This window comes from Pelodiscus sinensis, chromosome 20 (assembly GCF_052426305.1).
Source record: "Pelodiscus sinensis isolate ZL-2025 chromosome 20, ASM5242630v1, whole genome shotgun sequence".
Taxonomy (NCBI): Eukaryota; Metazoa; Chordata; order Testudines; family Trionychidae; genus Pelodiscus; species Pelodiscus sinensis.
In genome coordinates this window covers 28,689,249-28,705,708 of record NC_143071.1, presented here as the reverse complement: position 1 = coordinate 28,705,708, position 16,460 = coordinate 28,689,249, and the positions used below count along the sequence as shown (strand labels likewise).

General features: G+C 54.1%; 1 protein-coding gene across 1 annotated transcript in view; it reads right to left on the bottom strand.

Moving 5' to 3' along the window:
• Nucleotides 1-9,691, bottom strand: part of LOC142819077 (bMERB domain-containing protein 1-like) — a 34,898-nt gene extending 25,207 nt beyond the window's left edge. The window contains exons 1-2 of the mRNA XM_075903480.2: nucleotides 9,391-9,691; nucleotides 1,211-1,331 (exon numbers count right to left, since the gene is read on the bottom strand). Of these exons, the coding sequence (XP_075759595.1) occupies nucleotides 1,211-1,331; nucleotides 9,391-9,469 (200 nt within the window). The 5' untranslated portion in view covers nucleotides 9,470-9,691. The remainder of the gene's footprint in view (nucleotides 1-1,210; nucleotides 1,332-9,390) is intronic.
• Between the last annotated feature and the right edge of the window lie 6,769 nt (nucleotides 9,692-16,460).

Sequence of the window (16,460 nt, the reverse complement as noted above, 5' to 3'; positions counted from 1 at the left end):
TGTTCTCAGTAGCTGTGTGTGTCAACCCTTCACTCTCCCTCCCCCCTCGCCTCCGTCTGCAGCCGTAGAGCCCAGAGACGTGCTCCCTTCCACCCTTGAGACAGTCGACAGGGCTTTGTGCCGGCACACTGATGGGGGGAGGCAAAGGGGGGCTCGGAGATTCTGAAAGGCCTGGGGCTCCCCTAAATCGCCACTGGAGCACCGCTCGGTGGGCTGGGGGGCTCTAAGGGCTGGGGGTGGTGCTGGCTTCACCCAGCCCAGCCCCTTCTGCCCAAAGCCCCGCCCCATCCGAGAGCACAGAGCCAGGGTCCCTCGCCCTTGCCTAGGGGCCTGCTGCGGCTGCCTGCCCCTTGCTAAAGGCCCTTCACAAGGGGAGGGGCTAGAAAACGACGGGGTCCCAATACAAGGCCCTAGCTGCCAGCACTGGGATGTGCACGTGGGGCAAATACAGAAGCGCCCGTAAGAAAACACCTCTCGCCTCCCGGGGCTCCGGGGGCCAGGTCCCCCCTAAGTCGCCAGTGGGGACGTCCCGTGGAGGATGCCCTCCCTCCGCTGAAGGGCTGATATTACCTTGGCCTTCTCCCCTGGCTGCTTCCTCCAGCCCCCCACCATCACCTCCCGGGTGATTTAACCTCGCCTGGAGTCTTCAGAGCTAGGGCGGGTTCTCTTCCGAAGAGAGGTGCAAAGTGCCCTCCCTCTGCCGGGATGTACGATTCCTCAGGACAACTCTGCAGCCTGCTCCGTCCGGCTGGCTCCCCCGGCCGTCAGATACAAAACCTCCCTCACCTCCGGGTTGGACTCCAGGCTCCTTGCTTTCACCCCCACCCCTGTCCCCACCAGGCCCGTGGCATGGAGCTAGTCACACGAGGCGGAGTGGGGGAGGGGGGTTCTCAGTGACGTCTTTCACCAGCTCCTCTGGGTATTTTTCACAATGAAGAAATCCCGTTCTTTTCACTGCCCGGCAGGGTTGGCTACACGACCTGTTCAGATGCGATTGCTCACAGGCGCTGAATGCAGAGCCAGATTCGCTCCCAGACTGGATCCTTTGCAGCCGGGAAAAGCCCCTGAGCTGTGCCTGACTCGTTCTGTGGTTCCCTCGGGACGCTTTTCACTCTACCGGAAGATGCACCCTCCCCGCCTGCTCCCCCAGGGACAGAAGGTCTCAAAGGGCAATCCTAAGGAGGAGACAGGAAGCCGTCAGCCTACTCACATGTATCTCAGCTCTGACTCCCTTCTCACCAGCACCTCTCTTATCCTCTCGATTTTAAAGAGCTCCCCTTCGATGTCATCCACGGTGGTAGTCGAATCGGCCATGGACACGATTTCTTCTTCTGCAAATGAAACATGCAATAAACTGGGTTAGAAAACAGGAGACAAAGTGGTAAAAGTGGCTTGTTGATCTAAGAACTGGTCTTCACCACCATGGAGGTCGGTGCTTGCGGCGGTCAATCTTCCAGAGTTCGATTTAGTGGGTCTAGTAAAGACCCACTAAATCCAATGCTGACGGTGCCCCTGTCAATCACAGTACTCCCCGCAGTCGTGGGGAGTAAGAGAAGTCGATGGACACATTTCTCCTGTCAACCTCCCGCTGTGGACCACCCCAGAAAATTGATGTAAGGTACATTGACTCTCGCTGTGCAAATGCCGTAGCTAAAATTATGTGTCTTACATCAATTTCTCCACCAGTGTAGAACTGGCCTAACGGGTTGATTTTTGCTTTGGATGCAGTGTAAGGCACAAAAGCAAACAGCCCAGCCAGTCCTGGTGTCATGCAAAGCAGCGTGGGATAATGGTTGGAGGACTGCAAGCTTATGTGCATAGAAACGTGAGTGTGCACTGACTCGGCACACAATGAATTCACTATGCTTTTCAAGTGGACTAGAACGCGTCTCCGCTGGCTGGTTAGTGCCCAATAAGCCCCCGGTGCAGACAAGTCCAGGGTCAGACCTGTTGCCTTCAGTGGAGCGCCTCATGGCTTCGCATTCGTGGCTGGATCAGAACAAGAGAGTCCTACAGCTTCTAGCAGGAGCCCTCAATCTGGAGCTCCATCCATGGTGGTGCCACTCTAGACAGCGCCTGGATTCTGGACCAAGGGGCATAGGAAAGCCGCTGAGGGGCTGGAGTTTTCCCTTATTTCTATTTCCTGGACTTTGCCCTGTGTGCTCCTCATTGGGCGGGTTCTGCTCAGCAACCCGCATGGCCATCAAGGTGGGCAATACGCACCACGAGCCTGGCCATGGAGAAGTTACGTTTCTGGAGCAGGTTCAGCGAGAGGCTGAGCACTCAGGAAGTGCTGACCCTCCCTCTTCTGTTGCTGCGTTTGCCAATTACCCATCAAAGCCAATGAGCCGCCGGGCTTTCCTCGGCCAGCACGCCCTAGGAATACCTGCGACCGCCTCCCCCAGAGCCGCAAGAGAGCAAATGAGAGAGAAACTGCTGGAGAAACTGAGTCAGTCGAGGATTTTAAACAGTATTTCGGAGTCGGTATCGCTCTGGCTTCTCATCACACAGAGCTGCTTGTTTTCCTGCTGGGGATGAGGCAAGTGCAGGGCTGATAGGTTTTGCCATGAAACACGGTCAGAGCAGGGACCCCCCCGGCCATCCAAGTCTCCTGCTTAGGTTGCTCCAGACAACATCGGGTTTGGAGAGGGACAGCTCGAACCTCAGGCGCCACGGTGGAAAATCGCTGCACATTGCAAGGCCCTCTCTCCAACGCACAGGACCAGTCGATTGTGCATGTTGGTTGTGTCCGGGTGATCAAGCAACGTCTAGTCAACGTGCTGTTTGACATGGGAACACAGGGACTGCTGGACTGGGCCAAACCCACGGGCTCAGTGGATCCAGGGTCAGACCGTGGACAGCACCAGATGCCCCAGAGATGGGCCCAGCCCCGACCTTCATGATGCTCCTGGAGATATGTGCATTTCATTACTCACATTTCCCGGTGCCTTCCTCGGCCATGTGTTGACAGCGCTGGGATCAGAACCCGAGTCCTGCGAGATTTCCAACTCTCTGCTCTGCTCACTAGACTGCACTTCCTCACTGCTGCATTACCCAGAAAGACCCCTCCCGGCATTACGCTCTGCAACAGACCCTACATCTCTTACCGTGGCGGAAGCTTCCATCCTTTTTTATGTGACATGTCGAGTTTTCTAGTCCAGTCCCATTTCCTACAACCTGCCACTTCCGAGCTCTCCCTAGTTATCAGGCATGTCAGTTTTGCTCACAATCAGTGCGACACAGTGACCAATGTGTTGCACGTTCAATCATCCATCGTACTGACAATGGGACGGCCAGGTCAGACTACCGAGGCAAGTTGGAAAAGCAGGAAGCGGCAGGGGGCAGATCCCAGCTTTGGTGCCGGCTCTCCCTGAGAGGTCTGTCCACACAGGGAGCACGGAACGACTCTACCTTCACAGGCCACATCAGAGTTTTGCTCTAGACGGACTAGTACAGGGCAGCTGCCATGACTGAGCACTGGCGGCCGGTTCCATGGGCCCGAGGGGCTCAGGGGTCCTCAGCTAAGCACGGTGCCATCCTCAGGTAGAAAGTGCTCAGTGTAGGCCCCACAGATTTGCCAGGGGAAGAGGGGCGGAGGGCGCACCTGCCTTTTCTAAATGTCAGGCCCTTGCCGGGAGCTGGATGGCTGCTGTGCAGTGAGGAACGGATCGTCCAGGCCCCACCCCTCGCTGCCCACAAGTCGCCCACGAGCACTGGGAATTTTCGCCAGCCCTCATCAGTGAGTAGCCAAGAGGAGAATTCCCGGGTGTGGGCCCGCGGCTCAGGGCCCGGGTCTGTGCCGTGCGAGCAGCCAGGCTTGGTCTGACTGGACCTGGCTCCCGAGCTGGCGCCCCGGTTCTGGGACCATTCCAAAGCCTACTCAGCCCTTCAGAGTCTGTGCCCTGGCGTCCGGCTCTTCAGGGAGAACAACTCTCGTCCTTCGGCTCTGGGCGGCAGGCGCTGGGGGGCGGCTGCATCGGGAGTGAGCGCGCCGGCCACAGGCCTCACCAGAGCGCAAGCCAGCTCAGCCCCATGGGCGTCTACCCAGTGATCCGGGCGGGCTCCGGGACATGCCCTTGTGCCAGTAGGGTGGCCAGGTGTCCGGGATCGACCCGGACAGTCCGTTATTTTTGCCTCCTGTCTGGTAAAAAAATTCAGAAAATATCTAAATGTTCTAAAATGTTCTAAAATGTCCTGTATTTTCTGATTTTTTTTCCCGGACAGGAGGCAAAAATACCGGACTGTCCAGGTCAATACTGGACACCTGGCGACCCTACACACTCTCAGCAACCGGGCTCAGCCCCGCTTACCTAGCTCTGCAGGGGAGCTCTCTGGCCTGGAGCAGGGACACTAGATGGCTGTCAGCAGCTGTTAGAGAGGCAGAGCCCAGCCTGTTCTTAAAGGGGCCAGGCTGGTTTTTTAATTTTTTTTGTTTTGCTTAATAACTCTCGGGGGTCCTTTTTATTTTTGTTTTGCTCAACTACTTGGGCCCACCCATCCCCCATTTTTTTTCTCAACAGAATTTTTTCCCTGGTGTTTCTGTTTTGGGGGGAGGGTTGGTATTTTTGGGTAAACCATCTGGCAACCCTATGTGCCAGAGGACCGCAGTGTGTGTGGGGGGGGTGTGGGGGGTGGCACTCACCTAGCGACCGGCATCGTGTTGCCTGAGTGTGTTGCCTTGTGATTTCCTGGCCATTTACCGCCCAGGTGACTGTGGGAAGCGCCCGGAGCAGCCTGAGGTGGAAGTCAATGCCTGGCCCAGCGCTGCAGGAGAGCCCCGCGCAGGGTGGGAAGGGCCCGGGCTAACGGACCCTTTCCAGAAGGAGTCCTCGTCTCCAGCTCCCTGCCTCTCCTCAGCCCCTCCCTCCTCCCCCCCGTGCTCGGGTCCGTCTCTCTGTTGTCAGCCACCAGCACCTCCGCAAGCGCTGAGAGCCCCGTCCTGGGACTGCTGCACCACCGGGGCACGTCTCTGGCTCCTCTGCTGCGCTGTGGCTTTGCTAACAGCCGGAACCGCTTTCCCCCACGCTGCCTTTCTAGGCTGCTCAAAGGCGCCTCACCAGAGCGAGGGGTCAGGTGTCACAACCTGGGGTGTAGGCAGTCATGCCTAATGGTTAGAGCAGGAGTCAAGCCCAGTGGTTAGCCTGGGGTGAGAGCCAGGACACCTGGTGGGAGGGAGGGAAGGCAGGAGCAGGGCAGTGCCCCAGGCAGGCGCTCTCACAGACATCAGCATTTCCCAAAGCACAGCTGGTGCTGCTGGCTTTAGGTGCCAGCCAACTGAGCTCTTCCCACCAGTCAGGCTGTGCAGCCAATCAGGCAGCCGGTTGCAGGCCAGCTGTGCTCCTTAGGCTGCTCGGAGGCTGACTCGGTTGCTGGCCCTGATTCCTGACAATGGGCAGATCCCTTAGTCCTCAGTATCTGGAGTGAAAAGATTCCTTGTAATCCTGTCCCCACTCCAGATCAGCTGGGCTCAGGGTCCCTCATCCCTTCCTGCCCTAACTTGCTGCCTGGTGCTGTGTGTAATGGGCGCTACCTTCCCGTAGAGATGAGGGTGCCGATGGACTGCCATGACCTGGCCAGTGTGCCGGGAGCCATGCTGGATGGAATCAGAACTGCTCAGCTGTGTACAAGGGGCTCTGGCCCCTAATTCCTAACAGATCTTCCTTTAGCTCAGCAGTTCGGGGCCCGCTGCCCGCCGTGTTGGGAACACCGACCGCCGCCGACTCCGACTGGTCCCCTGCCGTGCGCCAGCCCATCCAGCCCCTTCGGCGTCTTGTTCTTCTGCCCGACACGAGCTCCTGCCATGCAGTTACTGCCCTAGTGATGTTCCAGCTGCCCCGCCACTAGCTGGCTCCGCTCTCACCAATTTAATGGGGCAAGTAATGAAAATAACCACGTGGGGGGCTTAGCCACGCTGCCGGCACTCGCGCCTCTTAGGGTTTTAAATGCGCCCCGAATCTGTCCTGCACTTATTTAAGTGTGGCTTCTCGCACCAGCCTGGACAAGGCCGGCCACTCTAAAGCTGCTCTGCTCCGTAATGACGTGGACTTAAGGCAAGTTTCATTCGCTAAGGCCCCAGGTCTCATGGCCAGAAAAGGGAGCTACTTCTAGAGCAGTGGTCCCCAACCTTTTTGGGTGGCAGGTGCCGCATGGGGCTGTCGGGCCACCCGGGGGTGGGGGCCACGCATGCGCTGCGCTCACAGGGGCGGTGCTAGGCGGGTGCACATAAATGCCCCAGCGGGCGCCATGGCACCCACAGGCACCACATTAGGGACCTCTGTTCTAGAGGGTGATGTTTCATGCTCCGAAGGCCATGACAGTCCATGGGAGATGGGGGTTTGAAGCTCTTACCTAGGCTCCATTGGGCTGAGCAGAGCACTGGAAGGCCACAACTCCTGGAAGAAGAACCTCTCGCTCTGATGAAAACTCCCCCGGAACATGGGAGAGTCCCACTCGTTTCAGCCAGTCAGGTGTCTAACTAGTTCCGAGGATCTGGCCTTTAGCTGCATTTTTCCTCTGGCTTTGGTTGCAGCTACAGTTGTCTGGGTGTCCCCTTGGTGACTGGGAAGGGATGGCGGCGAGGGGGGAGGGGGTGCCACGAGGCAGTAGCTGTTTTCTTTTCCTGGTTGTGGTGGTTTCCTTGGGTGTTATTTGCCGTTTGCAGCCTCCACTGCATTTAGCAATGTATAAACGGTGGCTCTGGCCTGGGGGCGCCAGTGAGTTTGCATCCAGCAATGTAGCATGGCTGGCAGGTGCATGGGGTGTCTTAGCACGTTGCATTTTGTTCCTGGATAGTGCATCATTCCCAGCCCTGGAAATGCAGGAGTGACATTCGCTAGCGACTCCTGATGGAGGAACATGCTTATCCGGACTCAGCCCATTTCCATTTTCATTTGGAAACTCTTAGCTTTGAAACGTGTTCCAGTCGGCCCCCGGGCTCTCCCTCCTGTCTCCTGGGAGCATTAGATAAGGACCAAGGAATTGCAAGTCCCTGCTGAGTTCCTGCCAGTGCTCCTTGGACAATAAAGGATGCGGGGGAAATAATTGTTCCGCATGATGGAGCGACTGTGAGGTGGAATCCAAGTGAAGAATTTCCTTTTGGCTCCAAATGGTGAGAAGGGGGCACCCTTCCTAGGGGAGTGGACAGAAGAGCTGTGGATGAGAGGCTAACACAGCTACTCCTCTGGTATTTAGAGTAGTTATCAATGATTAGAGTCAAACACGTATCTAGTTTGGTCCAACAGGTGTTGATCCAGAGTCTGGTATTATTCAATATCTTCATTCATTACTTGGATAATGGAGTGGAGAGAATGCACAATCAACCTGTGGAACTCCTTGCCGGAGGACGTTGTGAAGATCAGGACTTCAACAGGGTTCTAAAAAGAGCTAGATAAATGCATGGAGGTGGGTCCATCAATGGCTATCAGCCAGGACGGGCAGGGATGGTGTCCGTTCGTCTGTCAGGGGCTGGGAACGGGGGATCACGTGATGATTCCGTTTTGTTCACTCCCTCTGGGGCACCTGGCACTGGCCACTATCGGAGGACAGGACACCGGGCTGGATGGACCATTGCTCTGACCCAGTCTGGCCGCTCTGTGATCTTATAGAAATATGAGGCTGACTCCAAGATGGGAGGGGCCGCAAGCACTTTGGGGGCAGGCTTAGAATTCAGAACGAATCTCCACAAATTAGAGAATTGGTCTGAAATCAACAAGACTCAGTTCAATAAAGCCAAGTGGACCAGTGCAAGGTGCTGGCGTAGAAACGCACAGCTGCAAACGGCGGATAACGGGCTAAGCGCAGCACAGATTAAAAGGCGGCGGGGGGGGGGGGGTAGTGGATCACACGTTGAATACCAATCCCTGTGATGCTGTTGGCAAAAGAGAGGAATGCGCTGGGGTGTGTAAGACAGGGGAGGTGACGGGGCCATTGTACCGGGCACTGGCACCCTCGGCTAGAGTAGTGGGCCCCAGTTCTGGCTGCCACTGGCTAAGGAAGATGTGGGTGAGCTGGAGAGGATCTAGAGCGGAGCAAAAGTCCAGAGGTTTAGAAAAGTTGACCCAACAGGGAAGGTTAAAAGGAGCCGGAGCCTGGCAGCCTGGCAGAGCCTCCATGAGGAGCCCTTGGACAGAGCAGGGTGATTAACAGGACAAAAGGCAACAGGCTTCATCGGCAGGTGCAGGGAGCTACTAGGAACAGCTTCCTGCCTCCCAGGGGAAGCTCCAGAACAGGGGCCCTTGTGGAATCGCCCTCGTCGGAGGTTTTAAAGAGCAGGTTGGACAGCCCCTGCCAGGGTCAGCCTGGGCCCAGCCTTGGCGACCTGCGGAGGTTCCCTTCCAGCCCTGCAGGTCTGGGATCATCCCTAGTCCACGGGCGGAGAGTCGGGCACAGGGCGGGAAACGCGCCGCCTGAGGAATGAGCAGCTGATCCTTGTCGAGAGCCCTGGAGTCCTTATTGCACCCGCCCGGCTCCCGGGCTTACCGCTCTAACCACTAGTCCGCACTCCCCATAGCTCTGCAGCAGCTGATAAAAGAGCTGGGGGGGGGGGGGGGGCAGGGAGCGGAATTCTGCGCTGCCACCGGCCCCACGGCTGCAGACTTGACTAAGTAGGCAGCGACTGGCCGGCCCAAGGGGAGACGCGTCCATCTCGCCAGCACAGCTGGCACCGGCGCCCGCCGCCCCGCGATGCTCGCGGAGGGACCCGGAGCCGCGCGGCGAGCGAGTCTATTCCCGCCCCGTGCCAGATCCACCCTGCTGGGCCCGCGGGTCCGATCCCCCCGGGCCGCCGGGCTCGCGTGCCACGGGCAGCCACGGCTCGGGGGCTGGGGGCTCGGGCGGCCTCCGCTCCCCCGTTCTCCCCCGGGGCGCGTCCCATCGCCGCGGGCCCCTCCTCGCCCCTGCCCTCGGCCGCGCGCCCGCCCGCCGGGAAGAGCCGCTTTTGTGAATGAACAGAACTCTTGGTTCCCAGCCAGGATTTCCCACGCGCGAGCCGGCTCGTCCGCTTCCCCCAGCGCCCGCCACTAGCGCCGCTGCTCCGACACGGCCCGTGGCCTGCGCCCTGCCAGCGAGCGAGGCAGGCACCGAGACCCCCCCGGGGGCAGGCTGGGGGGAGCCCGGCTCGCCCCTGTGCAACTTCCAAGGTGACGAGGCACTGACACCCAGAGGCACTGACCCCCCCCCCCGCGGATTCCCGTGCACCCCTCGTAGGCACCGGGGGCGGGGGAGTAAGGAGGCCAGCCCCGCTGGGGGCCGCTCAGACGGGCGCTACGTAGCAGCAGGCTCCGCCGGCGTCGCAAGCGGGTTCGAATCCGCCGCTCGGGGAGGCGGCTGCGCTCTCCGGGCAGGGATCTCCGGGGTGCCTGGCTGCTCCCCTCGCACGCGAAGCGCCCTCACCTTTGGCGGGGTCCGCAGCCGCCCACTCGGTTGACTCCAGCGAGCCGTACTGGGTCGGCGTCCCGCGCTCCTTCTCCATCCCCGCCCTGCCTTGCTCGGGTCCTGTTTCCCGCAGGCAGATCCCCCGTCCCCAATTCCTCGGGCAGAGGCGCTTCTAGGGAGCCGGGGCCAGCAGGCAGCCGGAGCCCGTCGCTCGGAACGCGCCGCGAGAGCAGGTCACAGGAGAAGAGACGCCTGGAGCCCGCCGGGCGCTGAGCTGGCAAAGCCGCGCAGCGAGCAAATAGACCCGACACAGCAGGCGGCGGGATGGTCTTGGACAGAGGGGCGCCCCCTGGTGGCCCTCAGGACAAGACGCTCCCTTAAGCATGGCCAGTCCTACCATAGAGCTGGACGAGACCTCAGAAGACCATCAAGTCCAGCCCCCTGCCCTAGGCAGGACCAATCCCAACCAAATCAACACAGCCAGGGCTTTGTCAAGCTGAGACTTAAAAACCTCTAGGGATGGAGATTCCACCACCTCCCTAGGGAACCCATCCCAGTGCTTTACAACCCGCCTAGGGAAACTGTTTTTCCTAATATCCAACCTGGACCTCCCCCACTGCAACTTGAGACCATTGCTCCTTGTTCTGCCATTGGTCACCCCTGAGAACAGCCTCTCGCCAGCCTCTTTGGAACCTCCCTTCAGGAAGTTGAAGGCTGCTCTCAAATCCACAGGAGTAGCTTGAGGCCGGCTGCGGCAGCTGGCACCCCAGATGGACCGTGCAATCCGCACCCCTGCCTGCTCGGCCGTCAATGACCGTGACATAATCATCGGGCACCCCGGGCGCCCTGTTGAAGGCGGCTCCCTAGGTGACGGCCGAGTCTGCCTATACTCACGGGCCGCCCCTGCAAATCCCCCTCACTCTTCGCTTCTGCAGACTAAACACACCCAACTCCCTCAGACTCTCTTCGTAGGTCATATGCTCCAGCCCCCTCATCACTTTGGTTGCCCTCCCCTGGATCCTCTCCAATGAGTTCACATCCTATTTGTAGTGGGAGGCCCAGAACTGGACACAATACTCCAGATGTGGCCTCACAAGATCCGAATAATCATTTTCTGGATCTGCTGGCAACGCTCCTCCTAATGCACCCCAATATGCCATTAGCCTTCTTGGCTACAAGGGCCCCCTGTTGACTCATATCCAGCTTCTCATCCACTGTAACCCCCAGGTCCCTTTCTGCAGAACTGCTACTTAACTGGTTGGTCCCCAGCCTGTAACTATGCTTGGGATTCTTCCGTCCCAAGTGCAGGACTCTACACTTGTCCTTGTTGAACCTCATCAGATTTCTTGTGGGCCAATCCTCCAATTTGTCTAAGTCACTCTGGACCCTATCTCTGCCCTCGAGTGTATCTACTTCTCCCCCTAGCTTAGTGTCATCCGCAAACTTGCTGAGGGTGCAATCCATCCCCTCATCCAGGTCATTAATAAAGATATTGAACAAAACCGGTCCTAGAACTGAACCTTGGGGCACTCCACTAGAAACCCACCACCTTCCTGACATCGAGCCATTGATCTCTACCCACTGGGCCCGACCTTCTAGCTAGCTTTCCATCCATCTTACCAACCATTTATCTAATCCACATTCCCGTAACTTTCTGACAAGAATATTGTGGGAGACCGTATCAAAAGTCTTGCTAAAATCAAGGTAGATCACATCCACTGACTTTCCCATGGCTACATAGAAGCTAATCAGATTGGTCAGGCACGACTTGCCCTTTGTGAATCCATGCTGACTATTCTTGATCACTTTCCCCTCTTCCAAGTGCCTTGAAATGGATTCCTTAAGGATCCCTTCCATGATTTTGCCAGGGACCAAGGTAAGACTGACTGGCCTATAGTTCCCTGGATCGTCCTTCTTCCCTTTTTTGAAGATGAGTACTATATTTGCCTTTTTCAAGTCATCCGGGATCTCTCCTGATCTCCACAACTTTTCAAAGATAATGGCCAAAGGCTCCTAAATGACATTTGCCAACTCCCTCAGTACTCTCGGATGCATTAAGTCCGGACCCAGGGATTTGTGTACATTTAGCTTTTCTAAATAGTTCCTAACCTGTTCTTTGCCCATCAAGGGCTGTCCATCTTCATCCCATCTTGTGTCAGTTAGCGCAATAGTCTGGGAGCAGACCTTGTCCATGAAGCCAGAGGCAAAGAAAGCATTGAGTGCTTCAGCTTTCCCCACATCATCTGTCATTAGGTAACCGCCTTCATCCTGTAGGGGCCCCACACCCTCTCTTATCACTTTCTTCTTGCTAACATGCCTGTAGAAACCTTTCTTTTTATCCTTCACATCCTTAGCCAGTCGCAATTCCATTTGCACTTTCGCCTTCCTGATAACCTCCCGGCATTCTCGAGCTATACATTTATAGCTCTCCCTAGTCATCTGTCCAAGTTTCCACTTTTTGTAAGCTCCCTTTTTGTACTTAAGTTTACCAAGGATTTCTCCGTAAACCAATCTGGTCTCCTACCATGTTTGCTTCTCTTGCTACGTGTCAGAATGGTTTCTTTCTGTGCCTTCAATAAGGCTTCTTTAAAATACTGCCAGCTGTCCTGGACTCCTTTCCCCCTTTCTCCTTTCTGGACCTACCAGATCCTGGGTCTATAGCGCCGCACTTCCCAATCTGTAGCGGATCTGTTTTTACAGCCTCCCTGCACATGCGGGCCGTGCTATGACTCCATGAGGCACAGATGGGAAATTGAAGCCCAGAGAGATGACGAAGGAGCTTTTGCAAGAGCACAAATGGCACTGCCCTCTTCCCCCCGAAAGCCAATGGGATTGGTGTGCTTAGTATCTGGAAAACCGTCCCCTGCTGGCTTTCCCCAGCTCACATAGCAAGCCTGTTGAAGAGCAAGAACCTGAAGTTATTTCGAAATAACAAGTGGAGCATTCATACTACCATGGGGGTGTGTCTAGACTACAGGGCTGCATCTAGATTGGCATGATTTTCTGGAAATGCTTTTAACAGAAAAGTTTTCCGTTAAAAGCATTTTTGGAACAGAGCATCTGGATTGGCACGGATGCTTTTCCGCAAAAGCACTTTTTGCGGAAAAGCGTCCGTGCTAATCTAGACATGCTTTTCCGCAAAAAAGCCCTGATCACCATTTTCGCGATCGGGGCTTTTTTGCGGAAAACAAATCTGAGCTGTCTACACTGGCCCTTTTGCGCAAAGGGACTTTTGCCTGAACGGAAGCAGAATAGTACAGTAGGAAGTCAGTGCTTTTGCGGAAATTCAAGTGGCCAGTGTAGACAGCTGGCAAGTTTTTCCAGAAAAGCGGCTGATTTTCCGGAAAAACTGGCCAGTCTAGACACAGCCAAGGGTTTTTTTTTTAAAAAAAAACTGCCCCTGCGTGTAGACTGCTGCCACGTTTTTCAAAAGTAAATCAAAAGAATGTGGCAGTTTTTTCAACTGCCGAAAACCTCATTTTACAAGGAAGAACGCCTTTTTTCGAAAGTGCTCTTCTGAAAAAAAGACACTATGTAATGCAATCTGTGCTTTTTCGAAAGAGAGCATCCAGACTGTCTGGGTGCACTCTTTCGAAAAAGCGGCTTGCTTTTTTGAAAGTACTGGTTGTAGTCTAGATGCTCTTTTTTGAAAGAGGCTTGCAGTCTAGACGTAGCCCCAAACCCGTTATTTCAAAATAAGGGGCTGGTTATTTCGAAATAACTGGGGTTTACTGCAGGGGGAGGTTCCTGGGTGTGTCTGAGGTGTGATGTGTGGCTGCTGGAAAGGATTTGTTTCAGGTTGCAGAGCTGTCTGTCGATGAGGACTGGTACTTACCCCACAGCTTAGACCTCAGTCTCTCTGTCGGGATACCCTGTTGCTTCAAGCTACCATACATGTGGGCTAAGAAACTTCAGTGAGAGTCCCTGAGGAATTCACTTCTCTGTTGCTTGTCATAGACCAGGATAGAACTGTTGTGAGGAACACAGGAGATGTCTGTGTTATATTTTATATAGATATTGTCTATTGCCTCATTTGGGCTGGATCATGTTTTGCAGAAAGGTTAGGATTTAATTGTTGTACAGGAAAGAGTTGATTAGAAATATGAATGTAAAGCCTGCACTCCTGTGTTCACTCTTTTTGCAGGACTATAATAAATTTTGTACAAAGTATGTATGCCTTATGAAGTATCATTTCAAAACTCATAATTTGCTGATCATTATTGTTCTGGTAAAATATGTGATAGTACTGCATGTAACGTTAAAAGATTCCTCTGTATAGTCTTACTAAGATGTTTCAAATCTGTGAGAGCAGCCATAAAGCAGTTAACCAGTTACAAAAGTGTAGCCAATGTCTCTGCTAGATGTCAACAAAACCAAATGGACCATCACCCAATTAGGCAGTCATTCTTTTAGGCAGGAAAGAGGATGTGGGCAAAAATCTACATCTTGACAAAGAAACAGCTGGAGGGTCCCATTCACCTAGACCAGCTGCGTTGTGAACCTCAGCTGCAGATAATTCTCAAAGAAGAGCAGACAACCCAAATTCTCTCTGCATTTCTTTCTACCCACAGCATCAGCAATACTTGAAGAGTAAAAGAAGCAGGGGATGGATTCTGACTAAAATTCAAGTCACTAAGACTGTTGAAACATGGTGAGAGAGATCTATGCATTGAATTCATTTTGCTTGTTAAGGGTCAGTTGTGCTTTATTTTTATTTTCTTGTAACCAATTCTGACTTTTATGCCTCATTACTTATAGTCACTTAACATCTATCTTTTGTAGTTAATAAATTTGTTTTTTTTTAAATCCAAAATAGTGTATTTGGACTAAATAATTTTGGAAACTCCATTTGGGGTAATAGGATTTGTACATATTTTCTATCAATAGTGACAGACTTTATATGACCTTGTATTGTCCAGGAGGGAGCAGAACAGGGCCAGACATTCATGTCTAGGACTAAGAACGTATTAGTGTTGCCCTGCAGTGTAATTCATCAGTGGCTCGCTAGAACACTCACATGACAGAACTGGGAGTAACTTACATGTTGAAAGCTATTTGAAAACAAAGCAGTATAAAGGTACCCTAGAGAGAAAAACTGAGGAGAAAAAAACCATTCATTGATCCAGACTGTACACTATATAATGTGTCACTCAAAAGGATTTTTTCTTATACCTTTTTCTTACCCTTTAGAAAAGGCCCAATATTCTGTTTGGACAAGGGAGAACACAAGGCTAAGCCCCAAAGATGTATTTAAAAAGAATGCCCTTTATTAGTTACTAGAAGACTTACCTGACATTCCTTGGGTCTGGCTCATGGGTGGAGGAAGGCCACACAGACCTTCTGCCAATGCTCCCCAGCTCTGGTCTGGGGTCAGCAGGGGGCCTGGAACAGGAAGTGAGAGACTGGTGTGACAGCACGTTGGGGGTCCCCCCGTCTCCTGCACCCCGAAATGGCACAAACAGACTGCACCAGCCCATGGAATAGAGGAAGTTTATTGCCTCTCCAGGATCCAGCACAGCACAGATGTAATCTGGTCCCAGAGCTGGGCTAGGATGCCTCAGGCCCCCTTGAGATGGGGGGAGACTGGGCCCCTAAACTCCAGCCCCTTTCCCTAGGCTGTCTCCTCCATGCTCCCAGACACCAACTAACTCCCTCTCTTCCAGCCCTGCCCCCCAGCCAGGGCAGCCTCCACCTTCCTTTGTTCCTCTCCATGGGGGGTGTCTGGTTCAACAAGTTTGGCATCACCTTTGCATAATGAAGTTTTCCCTGCTGGGTCTTGCTCCAGACAGCAGAGGTCACCACAGCCCAGCAAGTACCCCCACTACGTCACAACTGGCTTGGTGGTTCAGGGGGCCCAGCCTGGGGATGGAGGTTGGGGGGATCCAGGGTTGGGAAGGGAAGCCCAGACTCGTCCTGGAAGGGTAGAGGGTCCAAGCAGACCTTCCCCGCTGGGGTGCCCCAGCCCAGGGTGGCGTTGGGGCCGAGGGTGGGGGAAGGGTTTGCGGAAGGAGAGCACTTACCTGGGCTGATGACAAGCAAGATAGCAAGCCCTATCCCCAGCAGGCCACTCTCTTGGTGGTGCAGCTTCCCCCAGGGGTCACGCTACAGTTTAGTTCACCCCTATGCTCACTGCTCCCAGTGGTTACTAAGTATCACATCCTTTCTCTCCCCCCCGCCCCTCCCTTTCCCTGTTATGGAAAACAATCAAATTTCAGGCAATCCCATTTTCCTGGCACAACCAAATCTTGACTTTGCTTTAAGTTAGGATGAGGGAGCTGAATGATGCTCCTAATCCTAACCATTTAGGAGTTCTTGAACAGACAGACACAGAGCCACAAATCTCTAAAGTTATATCGTGATTTATATATACACACGCACACTTCTGCTTTTGTGTTCCAGCCAAGTTCAAGAAGGGAGGCTCTTGTAATCTTTTACAGTGTACCTCAAAAATAGGTGTGAATGGGGCATGTCAACCTGGTGTTCAGGGAATTGTTCCCTCCCAGAGGTGAGAGACACTCCATACAGGAAACGGAGACATGCAGACAGACGTGTTAGCATTTTTTTTAAATTTCAGAGCCAGGGAAAGATCATCTGGCACTGGACTGGATCTCATAAGATCTGGGTGTAATTGCAGACCATGCCCATTGTGTGGCTTTAGTTTGGTTGCTTCGCCTCTATGTACCTCTTTCTCCCTCTGTAAAGCACAGAGAACACTGACCCAGCTGTCAAGAATATTGTGAAGCTAAATCCATTAGCGTTTGAGAGGACTCGGACAATGGAGAGGAGAGTTCAACAGAAAAGCTTGAGTGAATAAATGGATAGATGGGAGACAAAAACCATCCATTACAGCTACATTTCAGGCATTTAGCATCAATCTCTTTTTTAGTCCAAGAAATACTTGTGTTTAGTTGAATGTAAACTGAATAGTAATGGATTGTTTCATCAGGGGAAACCACGGGATGGGGCTCTTGAGGAAAGCAACCTCCACTCTCTTAAGGGAGGCAGAGAAAGATGAACATGGCAACAGCACGTGGGCAGGGCAAGGGGGAAGTGAAGGCTGTGCGGACTCCTCTCTGAAGCAATCCTGC